A 19,630-nucleotide genomic window follows, 5' to 3' on the forward strand; every position below is an offset into this window, starting at 1 on the left:
GGGCCCAGGTAAACCTCCTGAGGTTCAATATGAGCAAGCGTAGGGTCCTGCACCTGGGCTGGAACAATCTTCACTGTCAATACAGACTGGGGGATGAGGTGTTAGAAAGCAGCCCTGAGGAAAAGGACTTGGGTGTACTGATGGATGGATGAGAAACTGAATGTGAGCAGGCAGTGTGTGCTTGCAGCCTGGCAGCAATCACATCTTGGGCTGCATCAGAAGATGCATTGCTAGCAGATCCAAAGAGGTGATTCTGCCACTTTGCTCTGCTCTGGTGAAACCTCACCTGGAGTACTGTGTCCAGGTCTGGAGCCCTCAATATAGGAAGGACATGGACCTGATGGAGTGGGTCCAGAGGATGTCCATGAGACTCATCAAGGGGTTGGACCACGTCTGCTGTGAGGACAGGCTGAGGGAACTGGGGTTCTTCCACCTGGAGAAGAGAAGGCTCTGGGGCAAGCCAATAGCAGCCTTCCAATACCTGAAGGGGGGCTATAAGAAGGATAGGGGGAGCCTGTGTACAAAGGCCTGCAGTGACAGGACAAGGGGCAATGGCTTTAAGCTGGAGATGAGCAGATATAGATCGGACATTAGGAACAAGTTCTTTACTATGAGGGTAATGGAACACTGGAACAGGTTGCCCAGGGAGGTGGTTGAGGCCCCTTCCCTGGAGATAATAAAGGTGAAGCTCAACAAGGCCCTGGGCAGCCTGGTCCAGCTGGGGATGTCCCTGCTGACTGCAGAGAGGTCAGACTAGCTGACCTTCGAGGTCCTTTCCCGCCTAGACCATTCCATGATTCTACAATGTAAGCATGATTAGAACTTTCATAAATACACTACTACTCAAGCCAAAGTTATTGACATTTTATTTTCTAGTATGCAAGACACAGCATAAAGCCTTCAGGATCTTTTGATTTCATGAAAGAAACAAATCTTCTGAAGTTGGCTTTTATTCTTCCTTGTTGAAGCACATCAATAGCAACACACGATTTTTGTTGTTAGTTTAAATCTAAACAGTGAGAGATGCGTGAATTTCTGCCTCCGTATCTTTTGATAGTGTTTAGTGAAATATTAACCTAATGTTCAAGATGAGAATCTGTGTAAGCACTCTTCCACAAAATGCTTGAGTATTCCTAACTGAATAACTGCAGTGGCATCACAGGAAAAAAAGAAAAGAAAAAAATTAAAAGGAATCCGTGTACAGTGAGGTCCCAGGGAATAGTGTTAGAGGAGACTCTGAAGATGACTGATTCCTCTCTGTTATGCAAGAATTTCACAAACACTGCCACAGATTGTCTCCAGGGGACTGAAACCAGGCATCTCTTACATAATATATTATATTAGAACTAAGTGAGAGTCACCATGTGGTTAGGATTCAAAATTTCAATCCAGTAGCCATCAGGATCCTGAACAAAAGCAAGTCCTTTCATTTTACCTATTAGAGAAAAATAACAAAAGAACAAAATAAGAGTTAAGATTACAAGGCTAGTTCTTCATGTCCAGTGTGAATACTTCAAAAGAATATTTTTTCCTTCTGTATAAGAATTAGCTCAAATATAGACAGCTAATTCTGAATACATCCAAGTAAGTTTTTAATTGGCATTAGATATTCATATGCTAAATTATCAAGCTTACTCTCAACAAAGCTTGTAGCCTAAAGTCACTTGGAAATTCTACCTTTTGTTGCTTAAGTTTTCTGCATATGCCCCTCTGTGTGTTCATCCTTCTAAAAGAGAAATATTTTTGTGCTCCAGGATGTTTTTATACTGTCTTTGCCAGTATACGTTGCCTACCTCCATGAGGAACTTTTATGTTACTGATTTTTCTTTGTTCCCCCCTCCCCACCCCAATGTGGTTTACATTATATATCTGCATCACTTCATAAAAGAGAAATCTTAAATCAAAAAATCTGTGTTCAAGTCAAGTTTTCAGCTACACATCTTCTATTTGCTTCAGCTGAGAACACAGTGAGCAAGTCAAGAATCACTTAAGTCTCTCCTCAATTAGTTGTTCTCAGAAAGAAATCCCTCTCAAAAGAAATCTGGAAGACCAGTTCCAATACACGTAAACTAAAGCTTCATGCACAAATGTTACTTTTGATCTAAAAAACACAACCATCCCATACAGGCAACAGCCTGGTTTCTGAAGCCAAAAGGGAGACATATCACATATTTGTGTATAGAATAGGACAGAATTAACCAGGTTGGAAAAGACCTTCGAGATCATCAGGGCCAACATATCATCCAACACCATCTAATCAACTAAACCATGGCACCAAGTGCTTCATCCAGTCTCCTCTTAAACACCTCCAGTGATGGTGACTCCACCACCTCCCTGGGCAGCACATTCCAATGGCTAATCATTCTTTCTGTGAAGAACTTCTTCCTAACATCCAGCCTAAACCTCCCCTGGTGCAGCTTGAGACTCTGTCCTCTTGTTCTGGTGCTGGTTGCCTGAGAGAAGAGACCAACCCCCACCTGGCTACAACTTCCCTTCAGGTAGCTGTAGACAGCAATAAGGTGTCCCCTGCACCTCCTCTTCTCCAGGCTAAGCAACCCCAGCTCCCTCAGCCTCTCCTCATAGGGCTTGTGCTCCAAATCCCTCCCCAGCTTTGTTGCCCTTCTCTGGACACCTTCCAGCAACTCAACATCTTTCCTAAACTCAGGGGCCCAGAACTGGACACAGGACTCAAGGTGTGGCCTAACCAGTGCTGAGTACAGGGGCACAATGACTTCCCTGCTCCTGCTGGCCACACCATTTCTGATGGATATTCCTGATATGCTGCTATTAGGTGCCCATTTTAGAATTCTCATTAAAAAGAATCCCATTGAAAAACGCCTCTGATTTCTGCATTTTAGGCTATTTTGAGATAGAGATTCTTTGTGTACTCTCTCGACATTTGAGCTATACATTGTGCATGTTTTACTAAAAGGTATACAAGTCAAATATGATATACACTAATGAGGCTATTTCTACAAAACAGTTGCAACAGTCGTGACAGGACAGTTATAACAGTAACAGCTAGTGGGTGGAACTACGTGTTATTTATATAAGAAAAGCCAGAAAAGTCAAGAATTGCCCCGTTTCAATGTGTGGGAGTAATTATGGCTTCTAAGTCACCTTATTTTCATACAATAAGGACCAAACAGATATGACGTGTGAACTTGATCTGTGTCAAAGTAAATTCTGTAGTAACTCTGCACAGTAGTATACATAGTAAACTATGGCAGCAAAACAACATACAAATTTTAGTAGATTCAGACAACACACAGAAGGCACTTAGCCAGACCAACTAAATACTGTACCAAGACGGATCTATTGTCAGTTTTGTCTCCATGAGAAAGTGCAGGAGTAACTGGTCTAGTGCCTTCTGAGCAATGACAACCACTAGGAACTGTCCAGTAGTACCTGCTACACAGAATACTTTAAAAACAAGGAAAAAACTTGACTTGCATTTCTGATCAAGACTTACCATCATCTGGTTTCTTCACAAATTTCACTCCTAGTTCTTCAAACCTCTTACAAGCTTTATAGACATCAGGGACAGCAATTCCAATGTGTCCTGTGCAAGAAGGTAAGAGTGAAGAACACCGTTAAGTATTCTTCTGTGTCCTAGGAAAACGTTTGCTCAGCATTTCACCCTTTGCAAAAGTTCCCACACTATAGTTGCCATAAGATGTGACTGTGTACAAGAAAAATGTTGCTTTCCAGCCTTTGGAAAGTTGGATTTTTGATAACACCTTTTCAAGTAGAAATTCTGGAGTTAAAACATCTCATATTGCTTAGAAGAGAGTATTATCTAGACTAGGAAAAAAGTATTTTCCAACTGGTTTATTTGTATTTCCTTTCTTGAAGCATGCCCACGTAACATGACTCTGTGGCATCAAGCCACTTCAAAAGAACAAGGAGTTTATTGCTAATGCTGTATTTGTAGCAACTAATCCTGGCAATATGCAAGGCCTGAGTTTACAAATCTATTTAGAAACTTTAAATGTCATAGAATGGTCTGGGCTGCAAGGGACCTCTGAAGGTCATCTAGCCCAACACCCTCTGCAGTTAGCAGGGGCATGCTCAACTAGACCAGGCTGCCCAGAGCCCTGTTGAGCCTCAAGTTGAATATCTCCAGGGATGGGACCCCAAGCACCTCCCAAGGCAACCTGTTCTAGTATTCCACTAGCCTCATAGTAAAAAGCCTGTTCTTAACATCCAATCTAAATCTGCTCTTCTCTAGTTTGAAACCATTGCCCCTCATCCTGTCACTCCAGGCCTTTGTAAAGAGTGTCTCTCCACCCTGCCTGTAGGCCCCCTTCAGGTATTGGAAGGCTTCTATTAGGTCTCCCAGGAGCCTCCTCTTCTACAGGCTGAACAACCCCAGCACCCTCAGCCTGTCCTCATAGCAGAGGTGCTCCAACCCCCTGATCATTGTCATGGCCCTCCTCTGGACTCACTCCATCAGCTCTGTGTCCTTCCTGTATTGAGGGCTCCAGACCTGGACACAGTACTCCAAGTGAGGTCTCACCAGAGCAATGTGACACAATCACGTTACTTGATCTGCTGGCCACACATCTTTTGATACAGCCCAGGATGCAAACATCAAATGGCTAGATTTGAGTATGAAACTTAGTTCACAAGGCAGTGACCTTTCAAGCACTCAAAACACCAAATCAAGCCACGTGAACACTATCCTCAGTGCTACAAATAGGAATTCTAGCTTAAAACGGGTAACAAGTGGATTGTAAAATAGAAATCCAAATGTCTATCAGTCTAAACACCAAGATAACCTGATACACACCAGCAATTACTGTTCTTCATTCAGTAGTTACTATTAGCATCTGTTTGCTTGCCAAAGGATTAGATTCTGTTGAAAGTATAACTGTGGCTCATTACTCTGAGCCATTTGTTCACCATTTTCACAATCTTTCACAGCATACAAGACACAAGAAGAGAGACAAAGGACAAGATGCAAGTTCCCATCTTTCCTAGTGCTAGTATATTTTCTTCAACCTACTAAAAATGTCTTTTCATCCATAGAAGTTTAAAATATTTTTCTACTAGTTCTCATTTTAATTAAACACTACAGCATGAACTTACCCAATAACATTTCTTTATATAGAGTTCTTTAATGTTTTTACAGAATGTATATAGATTTAAAAAAAACATTTCAAAGTCCATTTTTCCCCAATACAGAAGACTTAAAATGGAATCACGATAAACCAAAGCTTACATTTATAAACACAGACCTACCAAATCCTCGGGGATCTGAATTGCCATTGTGGTAAGACTGATTTTCATCATTTTCAGTGCCCCAGTTGCTGTAAGAAATAATTATTAGATGTTGAAGGAAAGTATCAAAATGAACAAATCCTAAATGTTGTGTCCTCAGAAGGATAAATTGTTTCTTTGGGGGGGTAAGAGCTGTTAGCTGAGTTCATTAAACTTGGAAGACATTCCCCAGTCATAGATCCTGAGGCTAATCCAGTCATATTCACAGCCCCTCGCTAGAATTCAGGTTCTAGATTTGAATGAGGCAGACACTTCTGTCCCACTTAGATTAGACAGAAGGTTGCAGTGCATGAGTCAGTTTATCTACCCATCTCTGGGGAGCAAACAGTGAGGGTAGCAGGTCCTGAAGGTAAGTCAGATAGTGAAGATGTCAGGAGATTCTTTCTGCACAATCATAGAATCAGTAAGATTGGAAAATACCTCAAAAATAAAGTCCAACCTGTCACCCAATTACAGTGATTAGTAGCATTAAGGAAATACCTTGTTTACATGAGTTGTATGTTTCTGACATAATACCTCTTTGTGATTAGAATCATAGAACCCTAGAATCATAAAATATTGGAGGCTGGAAGGGACCTCCAGAGATGATCAAGTCAAACCCCCTGCCAAAGCAGAATCACCTAGGATAGCCCACACAGGAACACATTCAGGCAGGTTTTGAAAGTCTCCAGAGACGGAGACTCCACAACCTTTCTGGGCAGCCATTAGATTCCAAAAGCAGTCAGACTAGATTCCAAAAGCAACAGTTATCCATTATTAGGATACCCTGGGGTTCCCAAGACAGTTCTAACCATGCTGGGTGGCTTACCTACCCCAGATGGCACATGCACTGAAAATATAGCAAGCCTTATTTCATATTTATGTACCACTGCTCACCTAGAAGTTTGAAATAGCTCTAAAGACAGAAAGAATAAATTTACCAAGTATGTGAGATCTCAGCTACGTCACAGTGAAGATGCTTCCACAGTAGTTATTAAACTTCCTATTCAATCCAACAGGATTCCTACTCATCCACTCCTGTTTAATCACTGTTACCCAAATGTCATCTCTCATTGCCTGTATCAGGAACAGTGTGGCCAGCAGGAACCACTGTCATTGTGCCCCTGTACTCAGCACTGGTTAGGCCACACCTTGAGTCCTGTGTCCAGTTCTGGGCTCCTCAGTTTAGGAAAGATGTTGAGTTGCTGGAATGTGTCCAGAGAAGGGCAACAAAGCTGGTGAGGGGTCTGGAGCACAAGTCCTGTGAGGAGAGGCTGAGGGAGCTGGGGTTGCTTAGCCTGGAGAAGAGGAGGCTCAGGGGAGACCTTGCTGTCTACAACTACCTGAAGGAAGGTTGCAGACAGCTGGGGGCTGGTCTCTTCTCCCAGGCAATCTGTGACAGAACAAGAGGACACAGTCTCAAGCTGTGCCAGGGGAGGTTTAGACTGGATGTTAGGAAGAAGTTCTTCATAGAAAGTGTGATTGGCCATTGGAATGTGCTGCCCAGGGAGGTGGTGGAGTCACCATCACTGAAGGTGTTTAGCAAGAGACTGGATGGGGCACTTGGTGCCATGGTTTAGTTGATTAGATAGTGTTGGATGATAGGTTGGACTCAATGATCTCAAAGGTCTTTTCCAACCTGGTTAATTCTATTCTATTATGCTAATACTTACTGTGTCAGTTCAAGAGTAGCTTTTCTGGAGAACGTCCAAGCTGTTCTCTCAGTTTTATCTTTTGGAATATCATTTTTATCTTCATACCCCAGGAAATAGAGCGAGAACTTCATAGTAGGAAAGTCAAACTTTTGAAGCAGTCTAAAAGACAATATTTGTTTTGAAAGAGTAACTGAAAAATGTAATCAGGTAGTTTGCAAATAAACCAAGATGCTTCCCCACAGAAATAAATATTTAAAAACAGGTTTAAAAATCAAACATACTTGAGATGAAATGCTTTTATGATATCAATAGCTATGTATAATGATAAAACCATTTCAGATGTGACAATCAACTAAAAAAATACTTGAGCATTTTTTGTAGGGTGTTTAATGAGAACAAATAGGCGTGCAAACTCATCAATTTTATTTTTCAGCTAGTGAGGTATTTCATGCTCTCTCCACCTAAAGTGGAAGCAATTTATTTCACTTCAGTATGGACTCATGGCATTTAAAATTTTGGTTTGAAATAACTCATTTAAAATGTCAAGAATGTGCACAGAGCCTTAGCATAAACACATGAAGCTGCTGCAGGGCATCTGCCTTCCAACAGCGTTCCCCAAAAAACTGAGTTTGGAGCTTATGATGACCAGATGTGTTCATGAACTACCTCTGAGATAAACTTAAGATTTGTAACAACTCCTGATTATAACCACAGCCAGAAAAGTTACAGTTAGCTACAGGCTCAGCAAGCTGATCACTGATAATTAATGACCTCTGTAGGAAAACAAATTTCTAGTCAAGGCAAATATTAGTTCACTGGCAGCTTAGGCATCAGCTGTGCTATGGGAGTTCTCAAGAGACTGCCAGACTGTTGAACTGGGCATCAGCTGATGGGCCAGCATTGTTTATGTTGTTAGACCAATTACTGTAATTACATCAAAATAACAAAACACCTTTCAGAAGAATAGTAGGGCAGGGGGATGCTATTTTGGCATACAACTTTTACTCACGTCATTCCAAGAACTCTTGTATAAAAATCCAGAGACTTCTTGGGATCCTTTACTCTTAACATTGTTTGCTGAAACATAAAGTCCTGAGGGGGAAAATAGATTCATTGTTTATACATCGACCAGGTTTTAATTATGGGTATTAACAAAGATGCCAATTAATAACGGATCTAAAACTAGCATGGCTTAGAAGTAACAAATAGAGTATCATTAAGTATAAATATTTATTTACATATTAAGTGTAAATAAAATGTTTTCTCCCGATCCTACACATACAGGTTTGTGTTAAATGAATGTCTTTGCAACCTAATGATTAAAACATAAACAAAACACCACTATTATCATTCATATAGTATCACTGGTATCAAAAAAAGGAGTATCATTCGTATCCTTATTCTTTTACAGAACTATACAGCCCATGAACCACCATGCATGCAAGCACAGCAAGCAAGTGTACGTTTGAAATCGGACCTCACTGCAGACAATGAAATTAAATAAAGCTAAACGCCTGAATTCATTATGTCGAACAACTTAAGTGCAACTACACCGTTCTTTTACTAAAACTTAAGAATGTTTGTGGTGTTTCAGGGAATTTCTTTTGCCACTCTGATACGAGGTGGCTGAGAAGTTTCCGCAGCACCCTTTTACCTCGCTGCCGAGGGCAGAGCGGACGCTCGCACTCCGGCCGACGCTCTTCGCACTAGCCGAGGGCCGGCGCGGGCGCAGGGCAGTACCGGATGGCGGCTCACAACTGCCGGCGCGGCGCATTCGCCCGGTACCACGACCGTGAAATCGAGCCCTGCTAGCCGACGCCGTGACGGTTTCGCCGCATAAGGCGCACCCTAGGCGTCTGGCAATCCACGCAAACCGCGGCCATCCCTCTCGCTCCTCCACTTCGGGATCATTCCCGGCCCCATACCGCCGCCCATGCACTGCACGTCCGCCCGTCAAAGAGCGCGGCGGAGAGGCACGGGCGCTGCTGCAGACCCTCTCAGCGCCGGTAACCCCGGGACGCCCTCGTCATCCCCATCCACCCCACCTTCGTGCTGGCATCCGGCTCCGAGCAGGCGCCGTAGGCTGCCTCGTCGCTGAGGCCGCTGAGCTGTGCCCCTTCCGCCATGTCGAGAGAAGACAAGCCACCGGCGCCGGCTGCGGCGGCAGCCGCGGAGAGGCGGTCCTCCGCTTCGCCCCGCCCCGGGGGCGTACCTCCAGCTATGCTGCCGCCGAGGGGAGGCGAGGGGAGGGCGCTGTGATGTTCGGTCCCGTAAGCATTCCCGGGAAGGAGCAATCAGTCTGTGGAGTTGATTAGATGCAGCGTAAAATGAAACCACGGAGCTTGACGTGACCATTCGTCCCTCTAACTGTCGCTCACAGGTCCCGAGGGTACCATCCAAACGCCCAGGCAGATGTAGAGACCTTACCATACCCATCTCCAGTGGCATGTGTTGTTGTTTTTCTGTTTGTTGGGGTTTTGTTGGTTTTTTTTTTAAACCCTTCCAAGTGGCGAGATCTTGGGATGGACTGGAAACCCGACCTTGAGCCTTTAGCCTTGCTTACAAAAATACATGTGGTGCACTTGTTTAGGTACTGGCAGATGTTGGTGTCTGCCTTCAGATCCTGGAAGAAGATTTCAAGTAGCATCTGACACCCTTTAGAGTTATGCAGTGAGATTTACTACAAACAATTATTCCTGATACAGGCCAGGATGCTGTTGGCCTTCTTGGCCGTCTGGGGATATTGTTGGCTGATGTTCAGCTGGTTGTCAATCAGCACCCCCAGGTCCTTTTCAGACCACCAGCCTTCAAAGCCACTCTCCCCAAGCCTGTGGTGTTGCATGGCGCTGTTATGATCCAAGTGCAGGTCTTGTTTAAACATCATACAACTGACCTCAGACTGTCCAGGTCCTGCTTTAGAAGGTTCCTGTCTTTGAAAAGACCAATACTCCCACCCAATGTAGTGTCATCTGCACACTTACTGAGAGTGCACTTAGTCTCCTCATACAGATCATCAATCACCACTTGTGACCAAACATCAACTGGATTTAACTCTATTCACCACACCCTTTGGGCTTGGCCATCCAGCCAGTTTTTCATCTGGAGAAGCACCCACCCATCCAAGCCATGTACAGCCAGTTTCTCCAGGGAGATGCTGTGACAGTGTCAAATCCTTCAAGAACATCCACAGCTTTCCCCTCATTCACTAAGTGGGTTACCTTGTTGTAGATCAGGTTTGCTGAGCTGTCACTACAGACCCCACAAAAAGACTGTCCCTATCCTTCTTGTAGGTCCCCTTTAACTACTGAAAAGCCGCAATAAGTTCTCCATGAAGCCTTCTCCTCTCCAGGCTGAACAACCCCAGCTTGATGAGCCTTCTTTTATAGGAAAGATATTCCAGGTCTTTTGTTATAATATAGATTATTTTTGTAGCCCTCTTCTGGACCTTCTCCATCAGGTCCACATCCTTCTTGTGTTGAGGGCACCAGAGCTGTACACAGCACTTAGGGTGAGATCTCACCAGAGCAAAGTGGCAGAATCACCTCACTCAATCTGCTGGCCACACATCTTTTGATGCAGTCCAGGGTGCAAATGTCAAATGTTGAGTGGCTAGATTGAGTATGCAACTTAGTTCATAAGGCAGTGACCTTGTGATTGGCTTTCTGGGATGTAAGTGAACATTTTTGGCTGATGTCCAGCTTCTCATCCACCAGAACTCCCAGGTCTTTTCCTGCAGGGCTGCTTTCTGTCACTTCATCTTCCAGCCTGTATTGATTCTGAGGCTTGCCCTAACACAGGTGAAGGATCTTGTACTTGGCCCTGTCAAACCTCATGAGATTGACAAGAGGCTGCATTTCAAGCTTGTCCATGTCCCTCTGGCATGTTAACTGTGCCACTCAGCATGTTGTAATCTGCAAACTTGCCAGGAGTGCACTTAATCCCACTGTCCATGCCATGGGTGAAGATATTCAACAGCCCTGGTCGCAGTACAGTCTTCCATAAGTACATGGAAGATCACAGAGACCAGCTTCTGAGATCAGCCTCCAGAGCTGAACTATCCCTGCAGCAGTTTGGCAGAGCAGCAGAGATTGGTTGATGGGGTCTTTTCTTTTCCCAAAACCAGGTTACACACAGGGAGCAGAGCAATCCCCATCACCAAGTTGGCTGATCTCAGGGAATGTGGGTGAGGTGTGGGTGAAGCTGAAGCTGCAGCAACCTATTTAAATGCCCCAGGAGCACAGGGATCTTTGATCCATGCGCACTGAGCAAGGTCGAGGTAAGAGGCATGGTGAGTCATCTAGGTATGCTGTGGCAGTTTGTGCAGGAGGTTGTACAGCCATGGTTGCTACCCAGATGAAAACTGTTATGAAAAGAAATGTGGCAATGCAGACAGAGGTTCCACATAAACAGGCCACTGCCCAGGTCACAGGCTGCAAGGAGTGCCAGAGCCCTGCACTGGCAAAAAGTGGCAATTATGAGAACTGCTGCATCCATTATGAAAAGGTGGTCAATTTGCTCAGCCTCATGGCAGAGCTGTGCAAGGAGGTTGAAAGGTTGAGGAGCATCAGGGAAGCCAAACAGGAGACAGACTGGTGAAGCCAAGCTCTGCCCTCCCTGAAACAGAAATCCAGGCACCCGTCTGGTAGTACTCAGGATCAGAGGGCCCCTGTATCTTGCCCCTGTCAAACCAGAGACAATAACCTGGATGAGGGGAAGGAATGGAGTCTAGTTCACAGTTGAGGCAGCAGACAACTTCACTACTTACCCATTTCACCCTCCCGGGTGCCACTAAAGACATGAGGCTCTGATTGGGAAAGACCAGCCAAATGAAGATGTGAATGATGGGCAACCTACACCAGAGGTGTGTGCACACCCAGAAAAGCCTACCACCCTTATCACAACATCATCCACAAGAAAAATAAAAATGTTATAGTCATAGGTGACTCCCTGCTGAGGGGATCAGACAGTCCAGTATGTTGAGCACACCCTTCTCACAGGGAGCTATGCTGTCTCCCTGGAGCCCAGATTAGGGATATCACTTGGAAACTTCCCAGCCTGGTGTGATCCTTGGACTATTACCCATTATGGAACTTCCATGTAGGTGGAGAGGAAGTAATAACTGTTAGTCCAAGAGCAATTAAAAGAGACTTTAGGGCTTGGAACAAGTGCTAAAAGATTCTGGGGCATGGGACATCTTCTGTTCTTCCAGTCACAGGCAGTGACATTGGAATGAACAATCAAATCCAATCCATTAATACTTGGCTCCGTGGCTTATGTCACTGCTATAAATTTGGGTTCTTTGACTGTGGCATGGCCTACACAGCCATCCTATTGACATCAAACAGGAGACACCTCTCTTGAAGGGGGAAAAGGGTCTTCACTCAGGAGATTGCAGGCCAGGGTATGGCTGAAGCTGAACTTGGCAAGGGATGCAAAGGATAACAGGAAGGTTTTCTACAGGTATATCAATGAAAAATGTTAAAGAAAACATACCCCCAGTGAAGAGCAAGAATGGTAAACAAGTAACAACAGATGAGAAGGCTAAGATTCTCAACAACAGTTTTTCCTCAGTCCTCACTGGCAACCTCTCTCCCAACACCTCCCAAGTTCAAAAAACTACAAGGTGGGGATAAGAGCCACAAAGTCCCTCCCACTGTGTGCAAAGATTAGGTCTGTGACCACCTGAGGAACCTGAATATACATAAGTCTATGGGACATGATAAGAGGCACTATGGGACATGACAAGAAGCATCCCAGACTCCTGAGAGAACTGGCTGATGTAGTTGCTAAGCCACTCTCCATAGTATTTAAAAGTCTTGCCAGTCTGGTGAAGTCCCTGGTGATTGGATGAAGGGACATATTACACCCACTTTAAAAAAGGGTAGAAAGGAGGACCCTGGGAACTACTGACCTGTCAGCCTCACTTTTGTGCCTGGGAAGATCATGGAGCAGATTCTCCTAGAAGCTCCAATGAGCCACATGGAGACCAGGGATATGATCATAGACAGCCAGAATGGCTTCACTAAGGGCAAATCCTGTCTGACAAAACTAGTGGCCTTCTATGATGGAGTGACTATATTGGTAGATAAGGGATGACAACGGATGCCATCTCTCTGGATTTCTGCAAGGTCTCCCACAACATCCTGTTTGCCAAGTTGGAGAGATATGGATGGGTAGACTGTTCAATTGATAAGGAATTGGCTGGATGGTCACATCCACAGGGTGGTGCTCAATGGCTGGAAGTCCAGATGGAGATTGGTGACAAGTGGTGCCTCTCAGGGGTCCACAATGGCAGTACTTTTAAATATTGTATCAATTATATAGTCAATGGGCTTGAGTGTAGCATCAGCCTGTTTGCAGATGACACCAAGCTGAGTGGTGCTGTTTGTATGCTAGAGGGAAGGGACGTCATTGAGAAAGACCTGGACAAGCTGGAGAGGTGGCTCCAGGTGAACTTCATGAGATTAAGCAAGACCAAGTGCAGGGTCCTGCACCTGGATGAGAGCAATGCTCATGATCGATACAGGCTGGAGAATGAAGTGATAGAAACCAGCCTCGTGGAAAAGGACATGGGAGTTTTGGTGGATAAGAAGCTGGACATGAGCCAAAAGCATGCACTTGCAGCCCAGAAGGCCAATCACATCCTGGGACTTCATTAAAACAACTGTGTCCAGGTGGTCAAGAGAGGCGATTCTGCCACTTTGCTCTGCTCTAGTGAGATCTTACCTGGGTACTGCATCCAGCTCTGGAGCTCTCAACACAGGAAGAACATGGACCTGATTGAGTGGGTCCAGAGGAGGGCCATGAAGATAACTGGGGAGCTGGACCACCTCTCCTATGAGGACAGACTGAGGGAGCTGGGGCTGTTCAGGAGGAGAGAAGGGAAGGCTCTGGGGAGACCTATTAGCAGGTTCCTAGGCAGCTGAAAGGGACTGTTTACAAAGGCCTGTAGTGATAGGGTGAACTGCAATGGTTTTAAATTAGAGAAGAGCAGGTTTAGACTGGATGTTAGGAACAAGGTCTTTACCACAGGAACACTAGAACAGGTTGCCCAGGGAGGTAGTTGAGGCCCCATCGCTGGAGATATTGAAGAGCTCGACAAGGCTCTCAGTAACCTGATCTAGGGGAAAACGTCCCTGCTCACTGCGGCGGGGGTTGGACTAGCTGACTTTTGGAGGTCACTACAGACCTAAACCATTCCATGATCCTCTACGATTTAAAACCAATCTCGGAGCACCAACATTTACAGTGTCAACCCGTCAGCATCGCTGCGGCTTGATACCGTCTCAGCACGATCTTTACGGCAGAATCACGGCTCCATTTCTGGAAGCCGAATTGCGGGCTGTGCTCGCGGCCGGGCGCGGGGCCGCTGCCAGACCCGGGCGGGAGCCGGGCGCGGGGCCGCTGCCAGACCCGGGCGGGAGCCGGGCGCGGGGCCGCTGCCAGACCCGGGCGGGAGCCGGGCGCGGGGCCGCTGCCAGACCCGGGCGGGAGCCGGGCGCGGGGCCGCTGCCAGACCCGGGCGGGAGCCGGGCGCGGGGCCGCTGCCAGACCCGGGCGGGAGCCGGGCGCGGGGCCGCTGCCAGACCCGGGCGGGAGCCGGGCGCGGGGCCGCTGCGGCCGTTACGGGCTCCACTCACAGTTAACCGATCCCAGCTGTCCAGCCCTCTCCGGTAACGGCTTCAGCCGTTAGGGGCTCCGATAACAGCTGTCTGTTATCTTGTTTTCCCCGCCGCGCTTTACAGCCCCAAGGCCGGCGAGAACACCCGACCGCGGGAGGGCAGGCACAGAGCAATCGCCCCGCGGGAGGCAGTGGAACCCCTTGCTCCTACTTTTGAGCGAACGGAGGGCGGCGGTTATGTTGCTGGGGCACTGCTCTTCTCTCTCCGCGCTGTGAGTCAGGTCTGTGAGCCTTATTGCCTGCATCTCTCTGTCAAAGCAAAAGTGCCGGTTAAGGCATATCAGCTTTTCAGAAGAGAGCCATAAGTCTATCCTCGTGCTTGAGAATCTTCCACTTTTCTTTGCTTCCCTCATACATCGTTTTCCTCTTACCTTCTAAGACTATTCTGCTGGAAACCACACTCACTTCTGTTGCATAAACAGGTCCTGTGGACAACGTTTAGGACACTTTGAAGGGGGTAAAAAGAAGCTTTAACATAAAAGCACATCTGCTGTAAGAAACTAGGATAGGGAGCCATCTGGACTTTGTGCTGTTTTTTGAAAGTGTGAAAATCTCAGCTGAGACACCAGGCATCTTTGTGTACAGGTGTTTGGAGAGTCAGGGAGGATGCCATTATACAATATAGTCTTTGTTTTAAAAGAAAACTGAAAATTTCACTTCTTATTGTGGGCTTTAGGAGAAGGCATTAACTACACTGTTCAACATCAAGAGAACCAGTCAAAAAGGCGAGGAAGTTAACATCTAATCTAATCCACTTTCTTGCTAAGGAGGAAAGCATCCCACTAGTCTTACAGATATCCAGCCTAGTATCCTGGTTTAGACCCAGCCGGCAGCATAGCATCTAGTCACTCATACACCATTCTGTGCTCACCTGACTCCCAAACTCCCATTGCAATGGAAAGGAAAATTGGGAGGAAAATGCAAAATCCCGTGAGTGGAGTTATGGAGAGTTTAACAATACAAAGAATGAGAAACACCAGGAAAACCAGCACTGCTAATTAAGTAATGTATAAAGCTGGGAATGCTTTATACAAGCTGGGAACATGATGCATTCAGGCAACACTCTTCCTCAACACCAGCACCAAAACTCACTGTGCCCACTTAGGCTAGCTTTCCCCTCGTATAGCTGTGGTCAGGATGGAATCACATACCCCACTGGCTGGTTCATCCTGCTATTCTGAGTGTGGCTTCTCCCAGCTTCTTGGGAGAAAACCAACCATATCCTAGCTGAATCCAGGGCACACAGTCAGTTAAAAGTGAAAGAAAATAAATAAATTAATTTTTCCTACTTTCCCAAATTGGTTTTTCTTAGTATTTTTAGTTTAAGAAAGAGATGAACATTTTCCACAGCAGGTGATTGCATGCCAAAGCCCATTGTTGCAGCAAGTGGTGCTTTTTAACCTCACTTGCAATTTTCTATTTTCTGAACCATCCAATGGTGTCTAAGAGGGCATATAACACAATTGTGATTGGCTGCATTAAAGTCTCAGAAGGACTACTAGTTAATTCCTGATTGTTTTGGGTTTGTTTGTTTGGTTTTATCCTTATTGTATCAGTACTCTGAGTGGAATAGCAATTTCCATGCTTGTTTTTTCACCTATTACTCTGATTATAACCTTAGTGGCATATTTTAACACTTGGTTTATAAAATATTTCTCCATTAAAACATCCCTGTGAAACTGGAAAATCTACTTATAGAGGAAAGATTAGATACAGGCTAAGGACTAGGTATAGCTCTATTGATGCTTACAGTGCCTTAGAGCCAGTTGGTCAATCCACACACAGATTTGAACACACTAAATAAAACATTTATTTGTCTGCAGATGTTTATGAGCATCAAGGTTTACTGAACAGGACTACAGCCAGCAAATGCAAGTGCCCCATAACAAGAAAACATGGAGAAAGAGGATTTAGATGCTTGTTTGGAGCCCTATACTATGGGTTTGGGATTCAGAAACCAAATATTTCCTAGGCTTATGTTCTAGGGAAAGAAAATGGAAGGAACCAACATTGCATAACAACCTATTGCTTAGCAGTCACTTTGGGGCCACTTTAGAAATCATCATCTAGCACAATTTATCTGCTAGTCCCTGGCCACCAGGACATGGAATGAGAAATTCCTTTATCCTATTGAAGAATGGCATCTGTTTCCTTTGAACTGCAGTGTTTCAGGGTTTAGGCACAGAATTAAAAAAACCTGACTGTTTCATTCATGCAGATGACACCAAGCTGGGGGCAGGTGTTGATCAGTTTGAGAGTAGGAGAGCTCTGCAGAGGAACCTTGACAGGCTAGACAGATGGGCAAAGTCCAAGGGCATGAGATTTAACACATCTAAGTGCCGGGTTCTACACATTGGCTACAACAACCCCATGCAGTGCTACAGGCTGGGGTCAGAGTGGCTGGAGAGTGGCCAGACAGAAAGGGAACTGGGGGTACTAGTTGATAGTAGGCTGAACATGAGCCTGCAGTGTGCCCAGGTGGACAAGAAGGCCAATGGCATGCTGGCCTGTATCAGGAACAGTGTAGCCAGCAGAAGCAGGGAGGTCATTCTGCCCCTGTACTCAGCACTGGTTACGCCACACCTTGAGTCCTGTGTCCACTTCTGGGCCCCTCAGTTTAGGAAAGATGTTGAGTTGCTGGAACGTGTCCAGAGAAGGGCAACAAAGCTGGGGAGGGGTTTGGAGCACAAGCCCTGTGAGGAGAGGCTGAGGGAGCTGGGGTTGCTTAGCCTGGAGAAGAGGAAGCTCAGGGGAGACCTTATTGCTGTCTACAGCTACCTGAAGGGAGGTTGTAGCCAGATGGGGGCTAGTCTCTTCTCCCAGGCAACCAGCACCAGAACAAGAGGATACAGTTTCAAGCTGCACCACGGGAGGTTTAGGCTGGATGCTAGGAAGAAGTTAAATTCTTCACAGAAAGAATGATTGGCCATTGGAATGTGCTGCCCAGGGAGGTGGTGGAGTCCCCATCACTGGAGGTGTTTAAGAAGAGACTGGATGGAGTGCTTGGTGCCATGGTTCAGTTGATTAGATAGTGTTGGATGATAGGCTGGACACGATGATCTCAAAGGTCTCTTCCCACCTATTCTTTCTATTCTAGTCTAGTCTAGTCTAGTCTGATGCTATTTTTTTTTTTTTTTCCCCACTGAAAAAAATGCTACCCAACACCCTACAACTTTCATTACTTCTGTAAACATATTCTAAGAATATTCTTCATGGTGAGGCATTTGTATAAAAGTCATGTGTAAGTGCTTATGTGAGCAACACCTTTAAGACCTAGTACGGAAGTTTATGCAAGTCTTTTTTGTAAGATTGGTTTCTGAACACATGTATATATTTTGCAAACTAATATTTTTCAAGTAATTTTTATTCTGAATAATTTGTTTTTCAGTAATTAGGTATTCAGTGAAAGCATTAATGTTTAAAAATTTGTTATTTGTTATATAAAAAGACATTCACAAAATAGAAATTTATGGTCAATTGTTTTTTAAAAGTCTGTAGTCATCTTAAGCTTGACATTTGTAATTTACCATGAAATGTATATAAATGCCTATTATCTATTTCAGAATGGAGGAGGTGAAAAAAAATGGTAAAGAAAGTTCAAGCACTGGAGAAGATGATGGGCCCAGTACTGCTGCCACTCATCGTGCTGGGTCTAATCTCATGGCAAAGAGTTCTGTACCTGCTCCTGTTATACCTGAAGTTGCTGCAGCCAGATCTGTTCACTATATCCCACAAATATCAAGCTATGCCTCTTCTCTAGAGACTCATTCTGTTACAAGCAGAAAGTCTAGGTTTTGGCGGAGTGCTAGTGGAGTTCTGTCTTTCCAGGAACTCTTAAAAGAAAAACAGGTTTAGTATTCAACCTTATATCTTTTAATATATGGTTCTTGTCTCACACAATTGAAATCAGTTTGTATTAATATTTTGTTTTGCTTTGTTTGTTTGGGTTTGTGTGAGTTTTTTTGTTATGCCTTTTATTTTCCTTCCCCACCCCTCCTCTTTCCTTTTTTGTTTATAATTGGTTCTTTTATTAAACTGTCCCTGCCAGGAAGTGAGTCTTTGAGATTGTTTGGGTTTTTTTTGTTGTTGTTGTTGGTTTTTTAAGTAACAGAGGAAGGAAGCAGGAGGTATTAAATTAATAATTTACACTGAAGTAAAGCTCTACCCAGCTTAGTTCCTGCAAATATTTACCCACTTTTACATACTTAAGTTTTAAGCTGATTAGGTCACTGTTCTGTATTAATGTAATAAATTGAGATATTGCTTGTGGAAAAATAAACCCAGTTAATATAGGACATAAATATCTTAGAATCTAGCTGCATGTAGTATATTAAGTGTTTGCTTTTCCTTGCTATATCCTCAGAGTTGAGCTTAGGTTTTAGAATAATTTTTAACAATTTGTTCTTCTGTTATATTTTGACAATTTAGATGTTTTTAAAGAGCAGGGAAGTTAGGTAGTCTTATAATATAGGACAGTATATTTAGGCATTAGTAGGTCATTGCTGCAATATCATTGTGTATTTTTAGTTTGAAATATGTCTTTAATGTTTTAGGCTCTATTCAAAGAAGAAAGAGAACGACGAAGGAAAAAAATCGATGCTTTGTATAAATACATATTTGAAATTCTCAGTGTCAGGCTAGGTTTAGACTTACCAACTGTGGAAGAAATGATTTTGGATGCCCCTTCTGTAAGTCTGTTCTGTATGTTTGTTAATTTCAATTATTAGTCAAAATATGTAGCAGACTGCCTCTTTGATATGAAGCGTTATCCATAGTTTGATTTCTGCCAGAAAATGGGATTAATAAAGCACACAAATAATCTAAAATGACACTTCAGTACATCATTCAGCTTAGTTTCCTAGCAGATTTGCAAGTATTTCTAGGGGTTTTGATTATGGCTTTTTCATCTATTTTACCTGAAGGAAAACATAATTACTGCTGTTGTTTTGACCTAAGGGATTCTTGCCACATCCACCAGTTCCAAGAAGTTTTACCCATCTCGGTCTGACATTATATTCTGAAGATGATAATT

The 19,630-nt window shown here is 44.4% G+C and overlaps 1 protein-coding gene across 1 annotated transcript; it reads right to left on the reverse strand.

The window, feature by feature from the left end:
* Window positions 1-849: 849 nt before the first annotated feature.
* On the reverse strand, window positions 850-9,097 carry GLO1 (glyoxalase I). Its single transcript, XM_068157551.1, has 6 exons — window positions 8,963-9,097; window positions 7,927-8,009; window positions 6,936-7,076; window positions 5,245-5,312; window positions 3,473-3,562; window positions 850-1,435 (listed from the first exon to the last, which is right to left on the reverse strand). Exons 1-6 carry the CDS (start codon window positions 9,041-9,043, stop codon window positions 1,347-1,349), a joined length of 552 nt encoding a protein of 183 aa, XP_068013652.1. The 5' UTR covers window positions 9,044-9,097; the 3' UTR covers window positions 850-1,346.
* Between the last annotated feature and the right edge of the window lie 10,533 nt (window positions 9,098-19,630).

This window comes from Melanerpes formicivorus, unplaced genomic scaffold (genome assembly GCF_026170545.1).
Source record: "Melanerpes formicivorus ecotype bairdi unplaced genomic scaffold, bMelFor1.0.p_v2 SCAF_2, whole genome shotgun sequence".
Classification (NCBI taxonomy): domain Eukaryota; kingdom Metazoa; phylum Chordata; class Aves; order Piciformes; family Picidae; genus Melanerpes; species Melanerpes formicivorus.